General features: G+C 46.8%; 1 protein-coding gene across 5 annotated transcripts in view; it reads left to right on the top strand.

Moving 5' to 3' along the window:
• The window catches only part of LOC119166621 (SH2 domain-containing adapter heavyweight), a 232,187-nt gene that overhangs the window by 25,653 nt on the left and 185,740 nt on the right, over positions 1-20,794 (top strand). For all 5 annotated transcript variants that reach the window (XM_075891526.1, XM_075891521.1, XM_075891524.1 and 2 more), the window contains exon 2: positions 15,834-15,934. In XM_075891526.1, coding sequence (XP_075747641.1) covers positions 15,836-15,934 — 99 coding nt within the window. In that variant the 5' untranslated portion in view covers positions 15,834-15,835. The remainder of the gene's footprint in view (positions 1-15,833; positions 15,935-20,794) is intronic.

Genomic DNA, 20,794 nt, shown 5'->3' on the forward strand with positions numbered 1-20,794 from the left:
AGGAAGAACTTGTCAATAATCTGTTTTTCGGGGTACCTGGTCCCTTTGACCATTTTCACAAGCTTTCCATTCATAGATTCAAATCCGAACATTGAATGTGCCCACAGTGGACCCCAATGCTTCACTGTGTCAACAAGGTGAAGCAGCAGATGCGCATTGTATGTCATGTTTGTTATGCCATATAGCTCCTGGTACTCTTTGACAAACTTTACCATTTCATTTTTCATAATGTTGAGCCTGTCAAGGGCTACGCAATCGCTCAACAAGTAGTACATTATGTCAACGAATGAGACCCAGTGGCGGTAATTCTTTTCTGGAACATAGCCAGCCAACACAATTGGCGAATAAAACAACAACCAATTCCGCCAGTCAGCACATTTCCAGTGTTTCAGGTCATTCAGCGATCTTGGAAGCCTTGATATTTCCCAGATTGGTTGCAGGCTGAGCAGCTTCTCGTTCAATTCACTCAAGTGAAGGCGAAGCTTAAAACTACGACACCTCTTAGAGTTTAGCCACAGCAATGTCGTAGCTTTTACAAAACCTGCACACACAGCATGCATGTAGTCAACCACAAAGCCAGTAGGAAAGTCAAAGTGGTTCAGCAGCGTGAGGACACTTTGAGCCTTTATGCCACGGCTCACTTGCTCTTGCTTTCTTCTGGCTTTTTGGGCATGATGCTGAAATGACTCATTAGTACGGAGCTTTATAGCAGAAGTGGAGACTGGGTAGACACGGCAATGCCCATTACCCTTTGCAATGACATCTCCAGGATGCTCGCACCATGCGCAACCGTACTTCCCATTAAACTGAGTCATGCCCATAACTTCACATCTTGCGACACTGTCCACCGTGCATGGGCCAGGGAAAACCTTCATATTTTTTTTCTGCCCATGTGAATCTTCCCATGTCATGCCGGTAGAAGAAAGCACATTCAGCGACTTCACAAAAGGCAGGAGGAACGTATTCATTACAGGCTTTTTGGGCCCAAACCACAGGCCAGCAAGGACGAGCCTCTGGACCCTGTCTTTATACGTCAGCTCATTAATTTGAGCAAGGAGAGGCCAGAATCCAAACTTGCTGCTTTCAAAAAGTGGAACACCATCGGTGTTAAATGTCAGTGAAACATCATTAGGACCCATGGGAATACTTCTGTAGCCAATGCCTGTCGTGATGTCTGTGACATCGAAAGAGGGGGACGACTGAGCAGGCACAACCTCAGCTGTTTTCAAAATATCACAGATTTGTGATTCTATGTTAAATGAAAAAAAATATGATGAACTTTTTAGCAGTGCACTGATGTCATGATGCACATTGCAGTGCTCGCAAAAAACGGTAGATGCCATTTCAGCAGTCCCAATGTAGTTGCAACAATTGCTACAGTATAAATCTCTGTTCTTTGCACTCTCAGGAGAGTTGAAATGTCTAAAAAATTTGTACTTTGAACAAGGCAGCTCTGTTTTTTCCGGCAGATGAGCGCGCAATAACTGAAGCAAGCTCTCGGTGGCTTCTTTCGACGCGTCATGGCGGAGGCTGTGGCCCATAATCAGCAAAATGCTCTCTGCCCTGGTGATCTTCGAACCTGGATACAGCTCCTCGTCCTGTTAGATGCAAAGAAACAAAAATGTTTATACCACAGGCATGCACACAAAAACTACACGCTTATATGGTAGTCCATAACAAGCATGCATGTCCCGTCAGCTTAATTACAGCTATGACAATGGATGACTATTTTTGTTACCATTAAAGAAATGCCTGTCTCCGTGTCTATACACATTGATACATTAAAGCTTTCACCAGTCAAACACCACCTTTGCACATATACCAAAGGGACAGCAATGCCACGTGAAAAAGCATATTTTTCACTAGGTGGTGCTGTGAATTTATAGATTATAAAAGGAGTGCAGGTACGAATGGAGGGCGAATGGGTAGTGGGGGAATCGCAAAATGGGTTTCAGGAACAAAGAAGGTTAGGGGATAATCTGTTCTCATTAACGCAGTGCATTGAAACAGCAAAAAAAAAAAAAAATGAGCACAGGCCTTTATTGCTGGAATCCATGTAAATCAAGGGACGTTACGACAGTGTAATTCAAGAGGATCTGTGGGGCACACTAGATGCGCTGGAAGTCGAATATTGAGTAGCTAACCTCTTAAAAAATACATATGAAGGTAATAGGGTGCTGATAAAATGGGAAAAATGGGTCCCTGAACCTATAGAGATATAGCGGCGGCTCAAACAGGATGTCCTCTCTCTCCCTCATTTTCATGCTGTACCTGCTAGGATTAGAGGCCAAACTAGAGAGGAGTGGACTTGGCTTCAACCTATCTTTTGTTAAAGAAGGGGATTGCGTTGAACAGTCGTTACCAGGACTCACGCACGCAGACGATACAGTATTAGCGGCTGACAAAAAGGAGGGTTTGCATTGGCCTGATAGGTATCTGCGGTGAAAAGGCAAATAGGTCATGTTTAATAACAAAAGGTCCGCAGTCATGATATTTAAAGATAATATTGGCAGTGAGCTTACAATAAAGGGGGTTATGCTGGAGGTAGATAAGTTCGGTTATCTCAGTGTACATAAGCAGCAACTAAAGGTAGCAGAATCGCAGCTGTGATGGAACATAGAGCACTGTGGAATTACAACAGGTCAAAGTGGTGAGAATGATTCGGTGAGGGGTGACGGTTCCTGGCTTGACTTTTGGCAATGTGGTTTTGTGTATGAGGTGAGAGGTTCAAACAAGGCTGAAAATAAAACAATGCAGCCTGGCGCAAATAAGGGTTATAAATTTCCCATGTGTACAGATCTACGAAGTTTTCACGGCATACCCACTGAACAATTTAACTGCAATTCCGGACGCGACAGCTATGCCGATGCACAGCCGCTCAATAAGAAAAAGAGGGTGGCCACTGTGTGAGTTGCACATCCGAGATGAACGCTGAGTTGTTTAGCCAATTTAAGATTTATTAGTCAAGTACATCACTGCCGCGACATTTTCGAAGGGTGATTCACGTTAGGCTCGCTCAAATGCATCCAGCACTGCGATATCGAGCAGTGAACAAACCTGTACTGGCAAGAAAATTAACTGCCTTGGGGTTGAAAGCGAGCCCGCTGCACTGACGATGGCATAGGCGAGTCACGTGATGCCGTTTACTACATCACTGCAACAGCAGCACCGGCCTCTGCAGTGGTCGCCCTCAAGGCCAATACCGAGCCATGTACCAAGGAAATGGCATGTGATGAGGAGGAGAAAACAACTGAGTACCTTGTACTAAAGGGCTTAACCCTGCAGTGCCGACATGACAACAATGGGACAAGGAATATTTTTTTGGCAGCTTTGGGGTTTAGGGATAGTGGAGGGAAAGTAGACTAAGTGCGTGAAAGCAACCAAATGGAGGCTATCTGATTGGTGGCTAAAGTCAAGACCAGAGTAAAATTTAACCCTCCGTTACGACTAAGTACAGCAGATGTTACCAGCCACGGTGAAGTGGCGTGAGCTCCTGCCCGAGCTAAAGGGTTATTATCCATCCATACATTGTTAACAGTATGTGTTGGACAGCTATGTCAGTTTTAATTTGCTAAGCGTTTGCACAGCTGATTATGTGTGCTACTACAGCAGGCACACGCAGGGGCTTGTTTGGGAAAATTTATTTCGCATTGTACAGAAGTGAAAATAAAATTATGCCAAGATTAGCAAAAGACCGTAGCCAACGCTGGTTGTAAAGGTATGAGATAGCACTCTGAGGAGCGAGAGATAGATATATGCGAGCTTTTCGGCTTACTTGCTCTAAGTCTTCACGAGAGTACAAGTCGTTCGGCGGCGTTCGCATGCATGATTCAAACGCCGCCGGGCATCACTTACACTGCAGATAACAGTCGCATTACCAGTCGGCTCAGTGACTATTGGCAGCTACGGCGACAATGAAGAAGCATGCTAATAAACACCGCTGCCACACGGTGCACTCCTGATCGTGATTAGGCGCGATCGGGAAAAAGTTTGTCAACTATGATAGTTTTCCTTCGGTAGCTTGCGTAAACGAGCATATCACGACCAAGAAATTTCATCCAGATCCGGCCCAATTACGATCGAAAGTGACCGTGTGACACTGGTATAAGCCTCACCATATCGGCGTTTCCGTCTGATGGCTCACATGCGTGCGCTTCATCTCCACTCGTTTCCGCGTCCGAACTTTCGCTGCTTGTATCCGTGTTCGGCGAGTCGACATCAGTTGGGTCGGGTGACTTGATACACGCACTTTCCACGGACTTGCCAGAACAGTCGGAGTCATCGTTCACAGGAGGATGGCTGCGGTCACAGAGCGTTTCTTCGCTTGCAACTACAGTGACTAAATCAGGCGATTGAGCACTTCCATTCTGTAGTGTGGGTAGCGGCGAAGCGTCCAATGAAACTGTCTTCTTCGAACGGTGCTTGGAACGCACAGGAACGTCGTGCGTTGGGTCCGAAATATATAGGTTGTATTTTCGCTTCCGTTCCATGGAAGACCAGAAAACCTTAAGGACCGAAGAGTTATCAATACGATCGTCTCCTCGCAACGTTGTCAGAGAACATCTATCGTTGTCACGCTATTCTCCTGCACTGCACTCGTTGTTGTTGTTGTTGTTGTTGTTGTTGTTGTTTTCCTGTGCAAATGGCTCGTACCCAAAGAAGGGGATTGGCCGATTATAAGGTGAATTTGCCCTAAACTTTCAGCATTGCGTCATTCCTACAATTTTTTTTGTAACTTAATTTTGATTTGAAATACCGATATCAAGTTTGCAGAAAAAAAATAAGAAAAATAGTGAGACAGCAATTTAGCAAGAAAATCGTTTAGTCGCAGTGATGTATTCTTGAACGGCGAATAAAACATCCCTGTGGCTGAAACCCAGTGTAGAGGCTCCAAATGAAAGAAGATCAGGTTGTGATAGTTGCAAGCCCAGTCTTTGAAGAGGTGGTGCTAGTATGCTTTGCCTGAATAAATCGAAACGGCGACAATGTAATAAAAAAATGACTGATCGTTTCCTCTTGATTACAGTAAATGCACATAGGGGAATTCAATATGCCTGATCTATGCAAGTAAAAATTGAGGGAGGTAACGCGGCAACGAAATTTCGTGATGACAACTTCCATCATCCTTGATTTAGTCAGTTCACTGCGCCAGGGAAATAACAAGTGTTTGTACTCTGGAGAAGCCGTCAGTGCAGGGTCAGATAAATTTTGCCTGATTTTAAGTGTGCGAAATCGCGCCACCGTATAATGTATACTGTATGAGGGAAAATAGGAATAATTGGTGTCGAAAGGGATGCCTTCGCAAGAGAATCAGCTATTTCGTTTAACAACAAACCTTTGTGCCCTGGTGTCCAGATTAAATGAATACTTCGGAGATGACAGGGGATCAACGATTTAAAAAGTTTCACTATAGGTGAGTGACCAGATGCGGACAGAGAAGAGCACACTGATAATGAATCAGTTATGACTGCTACAACTGGAATGGAAATATTTTTCTTTCGCAAAGCTAACATTATTGCCATGAATTCAGCCAGAAAGACAGGAAGAAAGTCCGGTAAGCGAAGTGAAAATGACCAATCAAGTACGGGGCAATATATTCCAACGCCTGATTTTTCATGTGATTGAGATGCATCCGTTGCTATAATGACATTTGTTGGCAGAGTACTTAAATGGTCCTGCAATAAACCATTTCTGAACAAAGAGTTGTGGATTGGCTAGACTTGGCGCAGTGTGGGTCTGTAACCTCCATTATAAAAAACGAGTGCGGTATTATATATTTTTATATAAGTACTATTTACCATACTAAATTAAAACTAACCAAATAACACGTTTATGATTATTTTTATTACAAATACGTTTGCAAAATGTACGTGCGACACAACGATTCGAAACTGCCTCTCAAACCTTTCCGATACTGTTGCTGTGACGTAGGAGTTGTTGTTGTTTGGAGCACGTGTGGCGCACGTTGGAACGAGTGCTTGGTCTCTGCGTGTACAGCTTGTGCGTTGCTACGAGTTCGGTCGTTCGGTGTGAGACTGAGGAATAGATAGCACAACATGAGCCATATTTTAGTTAAGTGGGTGTCGTCCTCACTGTGGGATGTGTACAACGTCCGAGCGATTGTGGACACCAGCGTAAGTCTGCAGTTGCTGATGGACGCAAATGCCATTGTAAATTTACGCGGCACCGTAGGTGAATCACCTACGTAGGTGATTGAAAGTGAAAAAGAGAAACAGTTTGATAAGTAAAATGCACAGGGGCCGGCTGGCCTGAGCAGGTATGCTTTGTCCCGCTACTCTGCTCGGAGAATGACGAAAAGAAAGGAGGTTAGTAACGCATGCACCATGAACACGTAAAATAGTAATTTCCTTCAAGCCTAAAAAGTATAGTTCGGTGCTATTCAAAATAAGAAAATATATAGCTTTCCCTGTAGCAGCTGTTTTTGGTAGACGAGCACGGACGAAATACAACTTTTCAGTTAGCGGTTTCACTCCGCTGGTTTCTATGTGGTTTAACTAGCGTCTTCTATTGTTACATATAGGAAAGGTCGTACGTCGGCAAAACTAGTGGAACTCACTCGATTGATTAATTTGATTGATATGTGGGGTTTAACGTCCCAAAACCACCATATGAATATGAGAGACGCCGTAGTGGAGGGCTCTGGAAATTTCGACCACCTGGGGTTCTTTAACGTGCACCCAAATCTGAGCACACGGGCCTACAACATTTCCGCCTCCATCGGGAATGCAGCCGCCGCAGCCGGGATTTGATCCCGCGACCTGCGGGTCAGCAGCCTTAGCCACTGGACCACCGCGGTGGATCTTGTGGAACTCACTCAGACCCACTGATGAAACATTACATTTTGAGCTTTGCACTCACTCGAACTCGCACTTGCGAAAACTTTCCTGAGCCAGACGCACTCGGACTCAGACTCACGGCCCGATCCGAGTCTGAGTGAGTCAACCTATGAGCCAGTCATCCTAGAATTAGCTTCTTCCACCAAGGTGTCAATACTCCACCACGGTGCCAACACCAATATTTCACGTAATCGGCGCTCTTCTTGGTGCCGTTTGACATAAAACGAGTTCTGAGTGCTTCCAAAGCAGTTAGGTCTCTCTTCTTGGAAGCGATGACAGCATGCGATATTGTTGCGGGTGTATTTACTACTTTAGAGTGGAAAAATAGTTCAGCAGTCAACATGTCAGCTGTTGTATTTTCCGAACATACACATGTCTTCGTCTTCTCTTTCGCACAACCCCGCATAAAGATAGCCGCAACCCCGCAACGTCGACCCCCGGCAGCAAAAGCGCCGCCCCGGCGCTTGTTAGCAGGTGTTGGACGAGAGGTACGGCTTCAGGTCAGTGACGTGGATATGCCGAAACATGTGGAGGGCATCGAAGGGTTTAGAGGGGCTATATCATAGGTAACATCAGTTACCTTAGAGGGGCTATATCATAGGCAACATCAGTTACCTGCCGTAGCAATATTATAATCGAGAAATTCCTCGGAAGAGTTGGGGGGGGGGGGGTCAAAACAGCCCTCCCCGCACGTAATTCACGCCTCTAATTAATAAAGATTCAAATCGTGTATAAACGACAAGGGCTTAAAAAAACCTTTGAGTAGACGTGAGTAGAAACGTGATTCCAGGTAAGGCTGATCGTAATGCTGAAGATGACATACATAGGATTCAGGAACGTGCTCGCAAAATAGATCTTCCAGGGTCTTGGACATCTTGTTCACAGTTCGGGTTGTACGTACGGCCGGTGAGGTTCGCGTCACGTGGAGTGTAGGCAACGTCCAGTTGAACTTGCTGGTGTGGCAAGGAGCGACAGAGAGAGAGAAGGAAAACGAAATCAGAATAGCTAAGAAACCTGCGGAGCCGGTGCCTTTTACACTGCTCGTGAACTTACGCAAGATTTATGTGTGGTCATAGCCAAATTGGGAACGCGATTAACTGTAACTGTCGCGGTCATTTTTAGAGTTACGCCGTGCTCTATTCATCTCAAATTTGACCATATTAGCGTTTGTTCATGTTGGAACGTCCCCATATGGCATAGCATATAGAAAGTCATTTTAGCAAATAAAGATCTATGGACTCTTCACACGGGCCTGAAATTGACGGAACTACTTAATGGCAAGCCTTCAAATTAACCCTCTCTTCCTTTCCAAGTTTTCGAAATCAATGTGATATATAAAAGAAGAAACACATTGCAATAAACCTTCAACTGACAGACTACAGTATAAATACGTCTTCATCTCCCCTCTTGTCTGAGTAACTTTAGTGCAGTTTAAAGATCATTTTTTTTGGCGACCGGATAGCAAGCTTATGAGTCATGACCCGCACATACAGTATCTTCCACTGAACAATATCGTGATAACGACACACCAGCTGAAACATCCTACTCAGAGGCCGGCAGCATCCGAAATCGTCTTGGGGAGTGCGGCAGCTTGGGCTAGTTGGTATGGCACGAGGATAGTTACAGCGCGAGAACAAAACGACGTGTCCTTCTTGTTTTGGTGTCGTCGTTTTGTTCTTGCGTTATAACTATCGTCTTGGGAGATCGCGAGTGTCCTATCCTTGTGGCCTGTTGTATCCCCATTTTGTCTCTGATGCGACCCGGAGGCACGCTCGCGTGCATGGAGCACGTCGCACACGCAGTCGCATGTTGCGACAATGCGGCGTATAGGCGGAACCGCGGCATCGCTATCTCTTCTTGCGTGGTGCAGCTCACTCTGTTGGTGCCATTTTTTTTCTGTCACGCGCTCTTTCTTTCGCGAGCTTCCAATTTCCGCTCCCTCTGCGAGCAACAACAGCGGCAGCACCCCGTTCGCTTCTTCCCTTCCCGCGCCGACTCACACTCGACCGGCAGCGGCGGGTTCCAGTCTTATTTTGGAGTCAGTAGGCGGGGGTCCTCGCGTCCGACTCTCCAGAAGGGAGATCCGGCTTTAATTTACGCTCCGACCCGCGAGCTCGCAGCAGTTTCCTGCGTATGACCCTCTCTCTTTTTTTTTACACTTTCAGCTTTTTTTTCGTATTTTGCCTGTATTTCCATATTTGGCAACCCAAACACCCGGTTATAACTTGACGCGCCCCACTGCGCACTGAAATGTGCCTCCCCGGACCGCATCATCCTGCGTACTCGACCCCGTTTTCTCTTTTGTTGTCATCGAAGCTTCGTTAGGCGCGTAGTGACGTCACAGGCACGGGACGTCGCTTTAACCCCCCTCTCGATATTATGATTGCCACCCGCGCTGTGTGTGTCAAGCTTTTCCACAGCTGTTCCCTGTCTCTCTATAGTCCCACCGCGCGGCAGTGTCTCAGTCGAAGCAATCGCTGTTGTAGCTCGTAGCCGGCCATTGACGGAAAGACTCGAAAAGTCCACCTGGGTATGGGCTTTCCGAAGTGATCTGCAGAATAATACATTTTTTTTTGAAAATTACGAGTGTTAGAGCAAGGCCTCATCAAATACGGAAGTTGATTGGTGGCACCGGTGTGAACTTGAGTGATGGAAAAAATAATCATTGGATGACTTCATCATAGAGCCACCAATGGCAAAATTTTGTGACGTCGTCATGACGCCAGTCGTATGACGTCGTTTGGTCAAATGAGGGCTGATCACGAATTCAGTGCAAGACAACGTAATGAGAAAAGACACGGCCTTCGATGGGGGGGGGGGGGGGGTAACAATACAGTCGACTGAGACAAAGAAGATGGCTTTTATGCGAATACAGTATGAATCATGTAAATTTCTATTTTTTTTTTACTCCCAGATCGACAAATGTGTTCACGTTACAAACACATTCGTGGACGGAGTGTTGATGAAGCTCGTGTGTAGAGCGTCTATGTAGCTTAAATGTACGCAGTCAACTCGTAAACGCGTTCTTACCAGTATACTCGTGTGAAAAGTGCTTATTGATTGTAAGCAAGTATTGGGATGCTATGAAATCCGCGGCACGTTTATCTGTTACCGGTTTATAGCTTTCGTGCAGTTTGTGCTAAAGCTCGACACCGCGTGCTATCGATGGTGACTTGAACTTTTTGTGCATTGGTGCTGACGTGCACGACCACTGACTGCAGCGCGAATGAAGCGCGGAAGTGTGTTAAATTTGCTTCAAGTCAAGAGCTCCGTCGTCGCATAAGCATACAGGCGGAAGGGTGCAACACCGATCGAGCGCTCACGTTTATCGGTTATCGTTTTGCCACCGTCGCGGGATTCTCCAACTGGTGTATCATTGTTATCGGATGGCTGGTACTTATCTCCGGACACACACACACGCACATGCACGCACGCTCTTTTTTTTACAAGCTTAATATGCATAACATGCCCGTTTTATTAAGCTAAGTTGGGAGAAGTGAGCAGTCGACACGTTTTTTTTGTTCAGCCGAGCAACAGACAAAATGAAATAAAAAATAATAGCAATACGAAAAAATGTTTATGACTATGCGTTGTTTCCCCGAAACAAAGTCAGTGAACGCAGAAACGGTGGGTTGATGAGCCGTGCACCGTGAGGTATTTCCGAGTGCAGCATGCCGAAACTGTGAATGGCGTGTTCTCAGTTGAGACTCGTATATATACAAGCAGTGAGGTCATTTCCGTTGCACATCTGTCCGGTAAGGTAGACAAAGCAGTTCGCGTTATTGAATAGAGAGATAATAACAGGTTGTCTTCTTCCAGACGCGCACGTCTTGCAGTTCTTGCACATTGCTCAAGTCCGCAGGTGGCAATTATCAGACGCGTGAGTTTTTATGACCGCGCTACACTCTTCGAACTGTTTCCTAACTTCGCAACGTGTTCTGAAACCTTCAGCTGATCCGTTTCTATTGTATTCCTGTATCGCGCGTGTTTGTGCAGTGACTCTTGCATGCCCAGTCTTGGTTGTTAGGCATCGGGATTCCCTGCTGGGCATATCCTCGCTGTCGTCTTATCTCCTCATACTTTTTTTTTTCACGTTTGCTTGCTTGTTGCTTTCCTTCGCCATATAACAGGAGCGGAGCTTGTGATAAAGAACAAAGAAATAGAAGCGGTTTCCGTTTTTCGGTCCTTGAGCGCGCCAGCTTGTGGCACGCGTCTTTTTTGGATGACGCGCTTTCGGTGCTGCAGGCAACAGTTTTGTTTTTTATATAGCTTACTCTTCCGCATATGCGGGAAGCTGTCGAAAGATTTGCGGCTCACTCACGTGGCAGAATGTGCGGCGTCAAGAACTGATGCTCTTTCGTTGGACGTATACATATAGTTTTCATACTCTTTTTTTGTTTTTCAAGTAAAGAAGTCATCGGTATTTCAGAAAACAAAAAAATTACACCATCTCCCACTAAAGGGAACCATGTGGGTACGTGAAGCAGCGATGGTGTTCACTTGTGTTTCCACTTGTTGTTTCTGTTTGCATGTTTCCATTTGCATGTTTCACTTGTGTGTGGAGTTGGTGTATATGTTGCGTACCGCCTGTGCTACATCCTCTCATTTGTGTGTATTGCCGTGTGTGTGCCGCAAGGCGAACACCCTATACGCTACTAGGAGAGTGCAACGGAGCAAGCGCGTGAATCGTTATATACGAGCGCACAGCTGTGGCGGAGAGATAAACGGGAGAGGAGAAATGAAGCGGAGGCAGGGCTCTGCCATCTCCTTCACCCCGTCTCCTCGCGCTCAGGCGAGTAGAAGGGGAGGGTTGGCGCATGCCCAGTAAGGGTGGTCACGCCGCACACCGGATTGAACTCCGCCATGTAAGCTGTTTCGCGTCTAAAACTGTTTACAAAATGAAAGACCTAAATACTCTTCGTGTAAAGTTCCGATATTTCGCGCTCGCGCTCAGTTTACGAGCATTATATATGGTTGTATCCCATAGTAGCGTACGTGAACGTCAGAGAATGCATGATTAAAGTTGCACCGAGTGACATCCTTGTTTCTCTTTCAGGGATTTCCGGTCTGGCACTTCTGTTTTTCCGAATGCTCAGAAAATACGATTTAACGAATAAAACTGGTACGGACAGACAGATAAATAGACACAGAACTTTATTATATCCTGAGGAGCTTTCCGGAGTTGATGGTTCTGGTTCAAGTTATCCGCTTGCCACGCAAACGACCCGGGTTCTATCCCCACTTGGTTCAAGAGTTATACAGGATATGTATGATATCGGATCAATCGTTAGCTTGAAATACGGGCCGAATAAATGTTAGTATAATTATTGAAAGTTGATTGAATGATTTCGTCGTGAGAGCTGTCGGTTTTCTCCTGAGAAGCTCAGGGAGCCTTCATGCGCGTGCCACCTCCGTTTAAAAACGGAGGCGACGCGCACATGAAGGCTCCCTAAAAAAGTTCTGATCTTCGCGACACCTGGCGAAACAGGTCATAACCACGCGCTTCCTCCTACGTGGCCTCTGAGATCAGCGCGATGGAAAAGTCAAACCAACGAATACACCGGAGCCCACGAACGCCGCCTGCGAGTGCCACTACCAGACACTTAGGTAAAGGATTGCGGTTGTCTCCAATATTTGCTTCCTGACTCAGCAGGAAATAAAAATCTTTGTACAACACCATTTAAGGCATCGGGATTCTCATCGCGATGGCTGGTACTCATCTCCGGACACACGCACGCACGCACGCACGCACGCACGCACACACACACACACACACACACACACACACACACACACACACACACACACACACACACACACACACACACACACACACACACACACACACACACACACACACAAAGATATACGAATGTGCAGAATATGTATTAAAATTTACATGAGTAACAAAGATGGTGGTGACGAGATAAGCGAGCGGAAATGGCCGGGAAGTTTCCGGTTCTAGCTTCTTTCAAGCGGTTCGCTTCGTAGAGCTCGGTAAAGTACGCGAAAAAAAAAAAAAGAGCGCCGTTGAGTTCGCACCATATGGCTCGGGCCCAAGACTGGGTCGCGGAAACGCGTTGGGGGAAGTACTACAAGGATGCGCGACGCCCACCTCTCTCTCTCTCTCTGGTGTCGCCACTTCGTGGGGACTCTGAAACCGATCTGTCGTGCGAGACGCTTGGTGCACTGATAAGACGGAGAAAGCAGATGCGTCGCGACTGTCGTGAGGCGTCGCCGCTTGGTTCGGTCCGTATCAGGTTACACGCAAGCCTCGGGAAAGCGCAGACACCCCCAATATAATAGACGGCAACTCCCGCCCCGCGCGTCTGTCTGCACCTTTTCGTTGTGCATGATTGCTTTTAGAGGTTGAGGAGGCTTAAACGGTGGCTTTGTGCGTGCCACTGCGGTTATTCGTTTTGCTTATTTGCCAGATCTTGCGCTGATAAGCGATATTTTAACGAAGGCGCCGGGTGTCCGCGGTCGTATATATAGGCAGGAAATATGTACGGTTCTTCTAAGTGGCCCCAGTTTGGTTTTACACCTATTTTTTTTTCCGCACAGAACCTCTGCCCTCTGTGTCATCACAGGAGAAGAAAGCACACTTTACTGCTTCTGTCCCCTTCAAAACCAGTGGGCCGCAAACGTTTATAATATATTTTTTTCATTTATTATGGTCCTTCCGGTGAAAGCTGTGAGGGTGCCACTAATTTACGTCAGAGACATTCCAATTCCAACCACACGTGGTGGAAACTAACTATTGTTTTAACGTTCATTGATTTCTTCTGTTGGTGCTTCTGTTGGCGGAAAACCTAGCAGTCTTTCGTCCTGCCTCCTTGCTATAACGTTCACGAAAGGTAGACCTCTATTAATGTGTCTCAAAGGACGTGTTCACACTCAACTCGCTCACACTAGCGCTTAACACATACTACAATAACCGTGGGCGAAATATCAGGTCTGCTGCATCGAGCATACGCGTTTATGTAAATATGTCGACAGGAATAATTACGCGTCGCGTTGGTATATTACGTGGCGCAAAAATGAATAAAGCGTGGTGGAAGAGACGTGGTCCACGCTGCATAATCAGTCTCTCGTTTCGTGCTTTTTCTTTCTGTCTGTTCATTTTTGTCTTTCTCGTTATATCCGTTCTCATCGCTCCATTCCACAGTACATAGCTGGGCCTAACAACGCAGGCGCCCGTTTCGTTCCGATACGCTCTTTGGTATCAGTGTGCGTGGTCGGCCAACCTCTTCGAGTGCCTTGCCGTTGTTGCCTGGGGTATAACGGACGAAAATAACCGGGGCGGCTCACGGACCCACTTGGCTGAATTGCGGGCTTCGGCCTCTATATGAGAGTATAAGTATATATACTCTCATATAGAGGCCGTCGAATGGGCGTGTGCCGAAGCAGCAGGCAGCAGCGTAACAATATTCGGGGAGGCCGTCGATGGTATACAGATACCATCGACTGCCTCCGCACCTTCCATGGGAACGCATACGTGTTTTCTTTCATCGGAGGCCGATACCCGTGCGCTTCTGCGGGATCGCCCGCAGTAGCAGGCATCACGCCCGTAGTCCCCTGTAATGAATGGCTCGGTGTCGTTCGTGGCGTCGCTGAATGAGAGTGAACGTATATAGGACTTTGTTTCTTCTTTGGAGCACTTCCTGAACAGCGGGTATACGACGTTGAGCTCTACCGGTCGTTACACCGGTATTTTATGGTAGTGTATTGTAGCGTCTCTCTCTCTCTCTCTCTCTCTCTCTCTCTCTCTCTCTCTCTCTCTCTCTCTCTCTCTCTCTCTCTTTCTCTCTCTCTCTCTGTGTGTGTGTGTGTGTGTGTGTGTGTGTGTGTGTGTGTGTACGGACACATTACACGCGACTGAACACCCTCCAGCACACTGTTAAAATACATATTCTACGCCGAGCCCTCCAGCTTTTACTGATGGCCCGGCGTCATGTCGTGGGTTCGATAGCACGCGGCTCTACGTAGGAACGGTAGCACCCTTATATATTTGAGGCGCGTCAAGCAATCCGGGCTGGGCGAAAATGACCCAGTGCGCTCTTTCTTCGCACGAGGTCAGCCAACTTGTTGGTCAGCGACCGCTTCGTGCGAAGATCGCGTACCCTGCACGTTCCACCCTGTGGCGAAAAAAGAAAGAAAGGCATATGGTGGTTTTGGGACGTTAAACCCCACATACCAATGAATCTGGCAAAAAAGAGGGTTAGACATTGGTTGCATGGGCAATGAGTGGTTCTGGCTAACACTCCCAGATAGTAACACATGGATGTCTTACAAAAAACAACAAAAAAGTGGACTAGGGAGGGTCGTTCGTCGTGTCTCAAATTAAAGAGCGCCGGACGCGTGAACATATGTGTTGTGCGTTGGGATCCCATTGAGAGAAAGGGTCATATTTCGTCCACTTTAATTGCTTCCAATTTAAACGGGCATCATTAAACTCAGTTTAAGAAAACCACGAAGAATGTCCCCTATTCTTTCATTTCCTATATAATTTACCTGGTGGTTCGTTATTCACGCGGAATGAAAGTGGCTTTAGTAATCACCATCCTCATATTTGGACTCTCAACCGTGCTTCTTGATTGGTGATGGCTTAATTTGGCCCATATTCAAGAGTCGCTCACCCAGCGCGATTTCAGTCCTCCGTTCGAGACTTTTGACTAAGTGCACGCGCATTGTTAGAGACTGCAAATATTCAACGAAGGCGTTGACGGCTCTCGCCTGACTAATACCGCGTCAGAAGCATCCGGTCCCCTGAGAACTGCATGCGGAATCGCAGGCACTATATATCGTGTCCTGCCTTGCAGGTACACTACACCGACGCTGGCAATTTGCGCGCTGCCTCTGGTCGCTGTTGTCGCCATTTAGTTAATGGAGCGCGCCGCTAACGCTTTGCCCGGTATGGGTCCGTGTGGCGTCGTTAACGTGGTGTCCATCTTCTTCCCTTCGCGCTCCGTGCAGGTATGCCTATCCGTTGCAACAGCGAGAGCAACTTGCTGGAAGCCGTGGCCGAGGAGCGCGCCATCAACAAGATGACTCACCGTTCCCAGGACGACACCCAGGTCAGTGGCCTATGCACGCAGAGAAGGCGTCGCCTTGGCGACATCGCCCTCTTTCCACGTACACACCTTCACTTTGTTCAGCAGTTTATTTATATACATTTATGCTGTGTGCCTGCAAACAAACGTTGACGCACGGGCTCGCTAAATCCATGCAGTACCATCAATTAGCAATTGCGGGATGAGTGTGGAATCAGCGTGCACGCGCATAGGAGAAAATGGAGGAGAAAGAGAGGATGGTACTGGCTCTACGAATAGGTTTGCATATAAACTGCGTGGATAACGGCGGAGAGACTGATAGAGAGAGAGAGAGAGAGAGTAAAGACAGAAGATGGCTGCTGTGAAGCCTGTGCCGGGATACGATGGACAAGAGTGAAAAATTGGTCCTTGCACGAAGTAGACCTGGCGCCAGCATTGAGCAACGCTGTGCAAAGCAGCCAAAACCGCCGTGGTGGCTTAGCAGCTGTGGCGTTGCGCGGCTAAGCGCGGAGACCTGGGGTTCCATTTCAGGACACGCTAATCTGTAGTGTATTTATACGCCGTGCCTGATAATCACCATGTCTTGGTTTCGACTCGTGAAATCCCTGAAATAAACTTTCTTTTTTAAGTGACCACTTGGGAAATCAAATTAAGTAACCGAATTGGCGGAACGTGTGGGATTATGGAGATAAGAGGATGAACAACGCTGAATGTAGTGAATGGCCGCTGTTGGCCTAAAATAATCGTGACCTCACCTACGTTGGCCATGAATCTCATACAGTTTGCAGCACCTTTTTCTCTGTGTGTCTTTTAATGCGAAGCATTTTTTGCGTACTAAAAGCACTTTTAGTATCTATCTATCTATCTATCTATCTATCTATCTATCTATCTATCTATCTATCTATCTATCTATCTATCTATCTATCTATCTATCTATCTATCTATCTATCTATCTATCTATCTATCTATCTATCTATCTATCTATCTATCTATCTATCTATCTATCTATCTATCTATCTATCTATCTATCTATCTATCTATCTATCTATCTATCTATCTATCTATCTATCTATCTATCTATCTATCTATCTATCTATCTATCTATCTATCTATCTATCTATCTATCTATCTATCTATCTATCTATCTATCTATCTATCTATCTATCTATCTATCTATCTATCTATCTATCTATCTATCTATCCATCCATCCATCCATCCATCCATCCATCCATCCATCCATCCATCCATCCATCCGTCCGTCCGTCCGTCCGTCCTATCTGTCTGTCTGTCTGTCTGTCTGTCTGTCTGTCTGTCTGTCTGTCTGTCCGCCTACGTGTCGGTGGTCTCGTGATCACCCGCTTTAGCTTGGGGTAAACGGAAATTAGTATAGTAGGGTAAGATGGTTCGACGAATACCACTCGCTGGTCGTGACATGAATAGTTTCACAATGCCGTCACGTACGTCGTCACATTGCGCCAGACAGTGGCAGATACCTGCGGGCGAATATGTTCTACAGGTGATTGATGCTTCATATCTACCGAGGAACGCCAATAACACACATGGGTAATTTTAACGCGTGAGCGTTAAGAAAAAGCTGACATCGGCGGCGTTGACCCGACGAATGCAAAGAAAAAAAGTGCCAGGGTCCAAGCAGGAATCGAACCTCAGTATCATGCGCGACAACTAAGTATTCTACCATCGAGCCTCGCCAGGTCTCGCAACTGATTTTCAAACAGGCCGTAATGTTCGTGCACTGATGGCTACTCAATTTCATAAACATTACATATATGTACTCCTATGATACATCCGTCACGTCGGGTTCAGATCAACTGCATGTAGTTAAGCGCAATGCGCTGAAGGCGATTGACTGCTTATAAGAACTAAGGAATGGCGCGAACAGACATTGGAATTTTTAATTCCAGAGCATTAGGAAAAATCAGTGCATCTCCACGACCGTTCACCAAGGCTGTGGTGAGTTAGGGTACACCCAGGGGCTTTTGCAGAATCTTATGCGGCTATCTTTCGAGATGATTACCCAGAAACAATCGAGTGCCAGGTAGGTGTACTCCTCTACCCATTGGAAAAAACAGGTAGGTTCCCGGCCGGCACCGGGAACCGAACCTGGTACCTCCCGCATCGAAAGCGAATGAGGCAGCAGCTGCGGGCGCTGCGTCGAGTGCGCGGCAGACAAGCGAGATAGTGACGTCAGCACGCACTGCGAGGATAGCGTGACGTCAACGCGCACTTGTTGCGTGACCTACTTGGCACCACTGCTACACCTGCGGGGGGAGCGCGTTGCGGCGCGTTCGTACGGACGCATGGAGGGACCTCTAATGCGATGGCAAGATGACCGCTGGCCATTAAAGCTAACTGACTGGATTCCAAGAGAACGCAATCGGTGAGGGAGAGACAGAAGATTAGGTGGGCAGATGAGATTAGGAAGTTTGCGGGTATAAAGTGACAGGAGCAAGCCCAGGGCCGAGCTGACTGGCGGAACATGGGAAAGTACCTTTGTCTTGCAATGGGCGTAGCCAGGCTGCTGATGATGATTAAAAGCCTGCCACTTCAGAACTTCTCGCTCAAAAAAAAAAAAAAAATAAACACATTCACCTTCCACGCGCATGCTTCGCACAACGTCGAATCCGAAGGTACGTGGGATCTTCCGAATTTTATGTAGTGGTTATATGTGTAAATTTAAACGTGGAAGTGTCTGTCAGCACCGGGTCACTGTCGAGCCTCAGTAATCGTTTAATTATATTGTGAACTAACAACACTACCAATGAAAGTACATATTAGTAGTAAATGTAATGGAGATATGGAGAAAGAAATGTAGACGAAAAGATAACTCTCCGTGGGCAAGGACCTTACGTGCGACCTCCGATTGACTGCTGACCTGAATGAAGATTGCGAGGTCCGATCCCCACCGCGGCTGCTGCACTTAAATGTAGGTGGAGCTCTAGAGGCTGCGCGTTTCGATTCGGGTGCACGTTAACGATTTCCATGTGGCCGATACTCCCGTAGCCCTCCACTTTAGGGCATACTTAAAATTGTATCGTCATTGTTGTACGTATAAAACTCCACGAATTATTACTCCCGTGGCGATTTCTTCTTGCGAAGAACGCTGTATATGATGTAAACAGTGGTAGCTCTGTAAAGAGTGTTTACTTCGAAGTAACCAGCGGTGGCTCTGTGGCACTTACGCCAGTTAATCCGATGAGCCTGCTCGGGTGCTGGTTGGCTCACATGTGCATCGGCAGTGTTCACAACAATGCACGCTTTTAGCTGCACATTCTCTAGGCAAGAGACGGTACAAGCGGCATGGTTCATGTTATACGACCGACACGAGACCGCGCCCCTTGCGCGGCCGTTGCTATCTCCAACCCGTGCTTTCCTGGTGATGTGGCCTGCCCGCTATATAGAGTCGAGAGAGCGCCCCTTTTATCTCGCCGACGTGACAGGCATGTCGCCACATACATAGGGTCGCCGTTCGCTTCCTTACGCATGCCTTACTTCTCAGCATTGTGGAACTGTGCTTCAGCGTCTCACTTCGGTACGCACGCACGTATACGGCATGCTGGCTTGCCCTATTATACTTGTCTGATCGCGCTACCGCGCTGCAGCATGACGTGTGCACACGCATACAAATCGGGCCTCGCTTGTGGTTGCCGGTAGTGGAGCGCCATGTTATTTTAACTTGATTGCGTTGCACGCGGAAATGTGCGCAGCCTCTCGGATTGATACTGACGAGGTTTTTCCCGCAGCTGTATATGCAAGCCTCACGAAAACGTTCGCGCTGGTTGCTTGAAAAAGGCGAGCGCTTCTGTCCACTGTAAATATATTGAAATTAGAACCTGTATAGATGGTTTTTTGCTTTTATACATAAAAAAGTATTCGATCCAATGTCACCACGAATGTTACCCCTGAGGTGTGCAGCTCGACAGAGTTTTTTCTTTTTTTTTGTTACCCCGATCACGGTGACAACGAAGATGTGAAAGTGAGATGCAACGTACGTTCGAAAAATGTATAGTGGGAGCGTCTTCTCCGCTTCACCGACGTCACGCGGCATCCGATATGCCTTCGTAGACGAGTTGCACTGTACTGCAGTTGAAGTTATGTGCGGGCCTTGGAAGGAAGAAAGAATGAGCAGATTGCGTTAGCTTATTCACGCGTAGAACCGACCGACTTAGGTAATTCACGGATGCCTAGTGCTTGTACAAGAGCGAGAACGACGAAATAAATAAATTAAGATAGACAGAGAGAGAGAGAGAAAGAGAGACGGATAGAAAGAAAGAAAGAAAGAAAGAGAGGAAGAAAGAAAGAAAGAAAAGAAGAAAGAAAAAAAGAAAGAAAAAAAGAAAGAAAGAAAGAAAGAAGCTCGAATAGCAGCATTACGAGGTGATGCCTTCGTTTGCTGAGGCTAAATTAAATACAGCGAGAGCGAGTGTCTTGCTTACGCGAAAAGACCATCTAGACCGTCACGACTGGTGACGAAGGTATAAGCGCATTTCTTTATTATCCTGACACGACTCAGCAGGAACTTACGCGTGGGCGCGAAATACGCTCTAGAACGCTCGGACATTCTTCGAGGCGCATCGCCGGTTTATGAGGAAATTCCTCTCTACATCAATGGATGACTCAGCCGCTACCGTTGTTGTTGTTCTTGATGTTGTCCACTGAACTCGCTGCTCGTACACTCACCATTGTGTTAGGAAGAGAAATCATTCTTTTTTTTTTTAACACGCGCACACATCTGGCCGAAAAAGAAAAGAGAGCTTCCCAACCGTACCGGGCAATGAATGGAAGCCGCACACGAAGACTTTGTGCGCTTGACCTTAATGCTCGCGAGAGACTCGCTTTGTCCGAGCGAAACGCAATCGAGGTCA

The sequence above is a fragment of the Rhipicephalus microplus genome, chromosome 1 (assembly GCF_043290135.1).
Source record: "Rhipicephalus microplus isolate Deutch F79 chromosome 1, USDA_Rmic, whole genome shotgun sequence".
Taxonomy (NCBI): Eukaryota; Metazoa; Arthropoda; class Arachnida; order Ixodida; family Ixodidae; genus Rhipicephalus; species Rhipicephalus microplus.